At 34.5% G+C, this 8,790-nt stretch overlaps 1 protein-coding gene across 1 annotated transcript in view; it reads left to right on the forward strand.

The window, feature by feature from the left end:
- LOC128998500 (unconventional myosin-Ib-like) overlaps positions 1 to 7,218 on the forward strand; it is a 90,681-nt gene extending 83,463 nt beyond the window's left edge. Inside the window, exons 24-26 of the mRNA XM_054424660.1 lie at positions 994 to 1,190; positions 2,353 to 2,529; positions 5,324 to 7,218. Of these exons, the coding sequence (XP_054280635.1) occupies positions 994 to 1,190; positions 2,353 to 2,476 (321 nt within the window). The 3' untranslated portion in view covers positions 2,477 to 2,529; positions 5,324 to 7,218. The remainder of the gene's footprint in view (positions 1 to 993; positions 1,191 to 2,352; positions 2,530 to 5,323) is intronic.
- The last annotated feature ends 1,572 nt before the right edge of the window (positions 7,219 to 8,790 follow it).

Consider the following 8,790-nt stretch of genomic DNA (forward strand, 5'->3'; position numbering starts at 1 on the left):
TAATTAATTTATCATATTATTACTGCAACTGTCATATATTTTTATGATTAAATACTGCAAGGTTAAAAAACCCTAGCTTTACAGTATTGAACTTAAAACTGTTTAAAGGTTGTTCTATTTATGTAGTGAATTATAGCATTGAGTTTTGCTAGTTAATTCCCCTGGTTTGTGTAGTTTTGTTGAGTATTTTGTATCAATGTAATATTTATATTTTCAAATTGTGTGATGAAATTACCAAAGAGTAAGGCTAGTATTTGATTATTTTAAAGCAGAATCACGCTTACATATGAATTGTTGCCAACTAATAAGGTGCTTATATTCCACACCAATAGAATGTAGGCCCCAATCAAGTTTGAAAGTTGATAATTATTCAACTGACAATAAAACTTTTTCCAAAACCTTTAAATGATGTGGTAAAAGAAAACATTTTTAGCTAGATGGTAGTGTTTTCATCCGAATAAGATGGTTGTTGAAGTGTCGTCACCCTGACGTACCTTCGTTGACACGGTGCTATCCTTATACACTATTACCAAGTCACTATGTCACCCTGACGTCTTACACTACGGGAATCGGGAAGTCAATAAGCACTACGATTAACACTGTAAAACTGCTAACGACCGAACGGGCCGGAGTTACTCAGGATGGAAGCTGGCTATTACTGAGGTGTGGAAATGTCGGTTAACTTGGACTCATGGGTTGGGGAAGTGGCGTGACCCGATCGTCCAATAGTATTCGTTTATTCAAATGTTATTAACTGGTAGTGGGAAATACAAACGGTTACAGTTCAACGTAGACATTTAGATATTGCCAACATAGCCTTGTAAATTATTAAATAGTAAAACCTATTATATTACTTATATAAATATATTACAGTTGTGAGACTAATTGTTTAAAGGATTTTTTGCATTAGGCCATTTACAAGTGGTTTTATTGTAGAATCCTATCCCAGCACCGCCAGTAGTGAGCACTGTTTGTGTGTTGTTGTTTTGGTAGCCTAGTCCGCTGTCTGACTGCTCGAGTGATCTGGGACCCCCTCCCCCCACCCCTGGCTGTCTGTTCCAGAGCGAACTCGCACGAAAGAAGGGCGACTTTGTGTTTCAAACCGGTCATGTCATTGAGATTGTCACCAAACTGTTCCTTGTCGTTCAAAACGCTGTTGGGAAACCTCCTCAAGTCAACATCAGTACAGAGTAAGTTGCTTACCACCACTCAAACTTGTTTGCATATGTTTAATAAAATCATGTGACAGTAGAGTCCCACTAATCCTAAAACTTGCCTAATTTTAACAGGAACTAAAAAAATGTTTTTGGACTTTGTGTGATGGAGGTAAAATACCTTGAAATCTTTCTGGAGTAATTTCAATTTGCTCACAAATTATTTGAGAATTTTACGGTTTTACAATAGTTGGGCTTTATTCTTTGGCTTTAGTTTTTGTCTTCTTAGCATTGGGGGTCTATTTTTTTACTTTAGGTGGGGTCAGGTCCAAAAAGGTTGACCATTTGGTCTCGGGACAAAATTGGGTGGATACAAAACAGGTTGCTTTAGAAAGTATTGATTTTTGAAAATATTTGTTATACTACAATTTTGCCAATTTTAGTTTATGAAATGAAATCCTTGACGTCTCCCACAGAGAAACAGTGCACTTCTCATGTGGTTGCAATGAAATCGTGAACATCTACGATTGTTGCAAAATTGTAAACATATTCCTTGGTCGGGGAAACATAATTGTGATTTGCCACATTTTCAATTTGAATGTGTAACTTATTTTTTCAATATAATAGTCGTTTTTATCATTATTTTTTAGTGTGCCACAATATTTGTTCAGGAAGTGGTATTCATTATATTAATTACACAACCTATCAGAACCAGAATCATTTTATTGCCCTTCAACATTTACTACAAATGCAATAGACAAAGGTCAACAAAAATGTGGCGATTACATAATCAGACTGTTTTATGCAAAACAAAAAAAACCTATCCAAAAGTACTTTATTTTCTATTTGTTCTATAGTGACAATCAAAGTTTTAAAGCTACCTATTATAGTTTATGATTTATTCATAGCTGAAATACGTAAATTTAGTGTCAATCAGAAAGACAATTTGTTAACCATTTTTTCCAGAGATCTAATTTGAACCATTGATTCTAAAAATATCAGTTAATTTGTTACATCAAGCCTATTTTTCATCCCAGTTTTTTTTACTTTTATTTTTATTTAAATAGTATTTTTATGAATATTGTTTACATGTGATTTCATTGTAGTATCCTTTTAATAAATCTAAACCAAATAAATCATTACAATTACCGACTGGGTGTTTTTGGGTCAAGGTTTGTGTAAGAATGTGTGGTTACAGGTTCGAGGCCAACTTTGGACAGCAGACAGTCGCTGTGGTGTTCAAGTGTACTGGTCTGCCAGAAGTGCAGCCTGGCCAAATCAGGGTGATGCGACGAGCCAATAAGATGGAAATACTCGTATGATCTCAGCCTCAACTGTGATACCACCAATGCCTTCAGCACTTGCTACCTTTCAGGTAACTCAAACTAACAAATAACTATTCTTTGACATTCCATTTGAAATAATAATTTGAACTCTGTTGTTATTGGAATGCTAAACTTCCAAATGTTCAAAAGATGTTTTTATTCTTATTCCTCACCCCCATAATATTTAGTGCTTGTTTTTCTCTCTCTTGTCATTTACTTAAATCCAGATTTGGCAAATCCTCTCTTTTAAATATGAGATTTAAGATTGAGTTCTCAAATATATTTGATTTAAATCAGAATCTTTTCTTTGATTCATAGATTTTAGAGTAACACAATAATAAAATTATTTTTATATTTAGGAGCAAGACTAGTATTTGTCTCATACAGGGCTGGGCAAAAGTGTGGACACCCCCAATTGACTTTTTAATGGGTTACACCGGGAAAACCAAATCCTCTAATATGTGCATAAAAGTACACTTTTTTGTTGGTATCTAAATATTACTTGTTGGTCTTTATAATTAAACATTTTGAGCTGCCTCCAAAATATCCCATTTTGAGGTTCCGGACAAAATTGGGATACAAACAATAAAGTGTACTTTTAGTTTTATGCCATGTAGAGTTGTGCAGAGTTTGGTTTTCCTGGTGTAACCCACTAAAAATTTAATGGAGGGTGTCCATATTTTTGCCCAACCCTGTATGTAAAACAGGAAGTGACTTTCTTTTACTAGGCTCTGACTCTATATTTTATTTTTCATTACTTCAGGCTATGCCTATAGGTTGTGGCATTATTACAGTAGATCCTCTCATATTCGACCATGACAAGACTGGGGTACCCCAAGGCCACACTAAAAAAACAGGCAGTAATGCTCGTCAAGCATGACGTCATGATAGAAGACGGCAATGACGTATTTTTGCCGTTTGTGATAAGCTGCTTGTTTTAATCTTTTTGGAAAATAAATAAATAAATACCCTCTGTCACAAAAATATCAAACATTACGTCATTGCCGTCTTCTATCGTGACGTCATGCTTGACGAGCATTACGGCCTGTTTTTTTAGTGTGGCCTTGGGTACCCGCAATCACAGCAAAACCCGTGTGAATGTCTTGCAGTCTTGGTGACACTGGTATTTGTCTGCTGTGACTATGGAAACACCCGTGATTGGCCTTTCAATTTAACCAAACATTTTCGGTGATATCGCCTATTAGGTAACAAGTAAAGGTCGGATATGAGGGCTTCTACTGTACTTCCATTGGTGATTGGTGGGATCTGAACCGGGTCTTGAGAACCTAATTCCACCGCCCTACCAATAGACCAGCTGGCTTCCAAGACAGATCATTAAACACATTTGTACAAATATTTATGGTTAATTCAAGTAATGTGATGCAAGAAATTTGTATCAAAAATATAATATTGTGAAAAACACTGGTAAAAAGAACAGAAATCATGAGTTATGATTGATGAATAAAATGTGAAACTCTAGTCAGACAATCCACTAATGCAGTGAAGCAGTTATAGCCAACCGAAATATGATTCTTGTGAAGAGAATATGAATATACAGAACTAAATACTGTATAGGTTTAGCCATTTCAAGTATAGGCCTATGAAATACTAATATTCCCATTGTCAATTTGTATTTCCAATGCTTATTTATTGTAATCCAATGTTAAGTCACTCTCCACAAACTGTGCTTGGTGTGTTTAACGCAAAGATTTATTAGTAAGTAAACTACTGAACTGTTATCGCAAAACATTATTTAAAAACTCTAACTTCAAAGGCCACTTGTTTAATACCAGATATAAAAAATGCACCATTCCAATGCAACTAAATTAACTTTTTAGAAAAAAACCGAACTTATGTATAACATAACTGAAATTCTTAAAAAGTTTGCCTGATTACATAAAATTCCCTTAAAGAAAATATCCTTAAATATAAAATAAATGCACCCCCCCCCCCCCCCCCAAATAGACTTAAACTATTTATTTCAATTTATATTATTTGTTTATTTACATACTTTAAAAGCAGTGATCAATTTTCAGCGTAACAGCATTCCGGTACCTCTCTTTTGGAAAGATATATTAGTATAAAATACCCCCGCCGCAGCAAACCTGCAGACTAAGCGAATTTCCATTTCCCTGAATGGATTTACACTAAAATGTCTCCTTAAAAATATCACATTTATTCCCTATTTAAATAGAATCAGTTTAAAACATACTTAGGTTTGCTGCAACATGGAGGGTAAAAGTGTTTTTTATGTAAAATGTTAATAGTTTGTAAGAAATAAAAACATTTTCCAAATTTGGGCAAAATATGTTAATAAACAAGCAAACTACAACAGTTTACTTATTCTCCATAAGAATAACATGGGAATTTTAAATTTACAATTTTTTGGAATTTTCTCCGTAACCATTAGGCGCATTATAACGCTTCAATATACTAAATTATTTGTTTTTTAAGCTCTACAAAATAGTTTAGAAAGAAATTGCAAAATTTTATGTTTTTTGGGTCAAAAATGGGAAAAACCCATTTTACCCCATAAAAGCCCCCATAAACCCCCGTTCCCATAGTCCGATCATGCTGGTTCGCAAACTCGTTCGAATAAACGAAGGTTTACACGTTTGCACCAAATTTCATCAAAATCGGATCATTCTTGCTCGAGTTATCGCGCTAACGGACACATATATATATATATATATATATATGAATTTGAACGGATGGTGTTTTTGGCCTCTAGGGACCTCAAAACAAAAAAAGGAACTAGTTCATGTTTTATTTGACACTATTCAATTTGCCTTATAAATAATGATTATTTTGCTTTTACTTTGAAAGTGTGTAATTTGTTTGCAGGTCAGCCATGACGACATCGCGATCCCTCTCTTCAAGCACAAATGTTTGTTGGATCGTGGGTTCCTACTGTCGGCCTAGTCTGTACCTTTAGTCTCGACTCTAGACACTAGAGCTCCATTTAAGTTACCCTCGTCCTCTTCAATCTGGCCTTTATTGTATTGTCAAATAACATTTTGGTTTTTCTCATACCTAAAAAAAGGTGCATTCAGTGTTTCCATGTGCATAATGTGGGAAAATGGAATTTTTTGCTCCAAAGCCTGATTTTCTTTTTATACTGCTTTCTAGATAAAAACTAACCCCAATTTACAAAATTATTTTAGTTATTTAATTTCGCTATTTAATAGCTTTTTAAACATTATACATAAAAATATCACTTGGTATGGTACAGAATAGTGGTATAAAATTGGGATTTTTCATTACATTTAAGTGGGATGAAACGGGGTTTTCTCGACCCAATTAGCGGGATTTTTGTTTTGGTTACAGGGAAACAAGATGACCTAAAAATTAAGTAGTTAACTTAGCATTCAAGGACATATGCTCAAGTAATAACTAATACTCATTTTTTTAAATATAAAAATACTGTTTGTTTTGTGTTTAAATTGCTGAGAAAAAAGTCATTCAAAACTTTTATTATGTATTGAATATTGATATGTATTGAGTCAGAATAATTCACTTCAAGGCCAGATTCAAGAGGTGGATAGTTTTAATATAGCTGAATATAATATATATTTTCAGAGACTATAAACAATTAGTGTTCAATATATTTGGCAGATATGTGCTTTATACATAAGTTTATAAATTAGGATTGGTGTTAAATCACTTTGTATACAATTTGTTTAAAACATCTTGGTCCAAATTGTGATATTATGAAAATTAAGCGTGTTCTGCTCTTACTTTGGTCATACTTTAGGCATTGTATGTGAAATAACTATGTAGTCTCATAATCTTAAAACAGTTTATCTTGGTTAAATATTTCAAATAATGGTGTAGGTTGTTTGTGTTATGCCTTAGGTATTAATTGTTTGTATTTTTTTTATTCCACTGTTAAAACCTCAAAAAACTATTATTGTCAGTAAATTTCTCCAAAAAGTACACAGTATACTTTACCAAGAGCCGCACATTGAACGTTAGACCTAGAATTGTCATAGATGGTGTCAATGTTTTTTGTTAAGTGTCATAAACGTTTCGTATGGTTTTCAAATGTCACACATATTTTGATACTTCATCACCAATTCAGACAAGTCTGTTTGCCTCAACCATAGTTGTCATTGTTGTTTATTACATGGGTTAAATTATGATTTTTAAGATGGAAAACAGATACCAACATATTAATAGTAGTTTACACAACGATCGTGTAAAAGCTATTTAGCAATTGAAAAGGATAGTTTAAAAAACGGTCGTAGGTCAAATAATTTTTAAAAACTTACCTATTATTAAAGAAGCAATATTTTTAACCAAAATGCACCTGCTTATATCGGTCACATGTCTTAAGTAGGGATGGACGAGATTGGATTTTTAGTTCGAGACGAGACGAGACGAGATATTTTATTTCTCATAAAATTTCGAGACGAGATCGAGACGGGATTTCCCTTCTCATACACAACGGGAAATGCACGTTCGGAATTTTTACCTGATTTTGTAACATTGTTAGATGACTGTTTAAATACAAAAATAATGATAATAGGCAAGAATATTTACAATCTTTTATTAAAAAACATCAGCATAGCATTTTTTTATTAATCACGCCTAACTTATTAAAAATGCCTACGATTAGGAAACATAGTGATATCAGTTAGGATAGAGTTCAACTTATCCTAAAATAAAATAAATCATAAAATAAAATATTAATTTTTATAGAATAGTTACTTGTTTTGACTTTTTTTATAGTAATAAAAAATTCCTCACACTGCTAACACTTACCAATACTTCTCAAATGTTATTAAAATAATATTTACATTTGAAGAATTAATTCAATAAGAACGCCTTCGCAAAGGAAACGCAACTACAACACGCTCCTGTATTGCGGGTATTGCATTGACTTTCTGCAGGCGTTTATAATTTTTTTTTTTTTTTTTTTTTTTTTTAATTCTCGTCTCGATAAAAATCTCGGCCAAAAAGAAATCTCGTCTCGTGTAACGAGATTTAAAATTTCCCGAAAATTTCCCAAAATTTCGAGACTTGACCATCCCTAGTCTTAAGTGAGTTTAATAGGTAAACATTAATTACTTTTTCCTTTTATTCTCTCATTGTAGAGTTTTATTCACTTTAAGGCCCTTATTAGACGAGGCAGCCAAGTTGCGCAGCCAGTCGGCCAGCTAGTCACTGGGCATTGGTTCTTATGGAGCTTATTACACGAGGGCAGCCAGTTGCGCAGCCACTGTTTGGCTGCCGGCTGGTTGCCGAGCCCGGCGACCGCACAGGCAACCACTGGCTGCTCGGTCTGGTCGCGCTCCTGTGTAGCTTACGGATCTTATTACACTGGGCAGCCAGTCGCCCGCTGCCACACATCAGTAGTAGTGGAAACACACCAGTTCACTCGTGGAAGTGTGTTCATCTCATTATCATCTGCGCAAAGTTCGTCAAAAAGGGTGTAATATAATCCTTTTTCTGTTCTTGATGAAAGAATAGGATGTATATGCATTCTCCTCTTCCTCCGTCTTCTCTTTTTCATGAGTAGCAGAAGAAGCAAATATTCATCTCGCATTCTGACAGCGTCTCTCCCCAACAGAACTGTTCCACCAACACTGTTCCACTGTCAACAAGAGACTGGCCCAGTTGGTAATTTTGTGGCTGCTCTACTGGCTGCTCTACTGGTTGCTACGCTAGGCAGCCAGACAGGCGACTGGCTGCCCGGCTGGTTGCGCAACTTGGCTGCCTCGTCTAATAAGAGCCTAAGTGTATGGACAATGGGGGGATAAGCTGTTTATTTAGAAAACTCCAACCCCCTATTTTAAATGTTATAATAATACACATGTCACGGAATTATTTTCTTTCCTCTTACATTAAATAATGTTCTTCAATACAAATCCAATAACTAAGAGTGGGGGGCGGGATTTGCATGCGCATGTTATGTTTTACCCCTTCCCCATCTTATGTTTGAACCCTTCCTCCAACACTATTGCTTTTTTAATTTTGTTCAGTCATCTAAAAATGTTCTTAGATCGATTAAATACATGTAATCAGTAGAAGAAGAGTGGCAGGGAAGTTTTCTGACTCACGCACTACCCCACTACAGGCCATCCTAATTTAAAAAAACTTTACCTACCTTTAGTTTCCTCAGTTAGTAATACAATTTAATGTGCATTGTGCACAACATCAAATTTGATGTTTTCTCAATTTCCCGTCTAATGCCTAGTTTAATCCGTTATGTATATTGGCTTGGTTGTATTACAAATAACAATCTTTTAAAGTAAATAGTAAAAAACATATAGCCTAATAATCTTGTACCGCTAAAGTCCCAAACATGC

The sequence above is a fragment of the Macrosteles quadrilineatus genome, unplaced genomic scaffold (assembly GCF_028750875.1).
Source record: "Macrosteles quadrilineatus isolate MER2022 unplaced genomic scaffold, UCM_ALF_1.0 Scaffold_7__1_contigs__length_78375512, whole genome shotgun sequence".
NCBI classification, from domain to species: Eukaryota; Metazoa; Arthropoda; class Insecta; order Hemiptera; family Cicadellidae; genus Macrosteles; species Macrosteles quadrilineatus.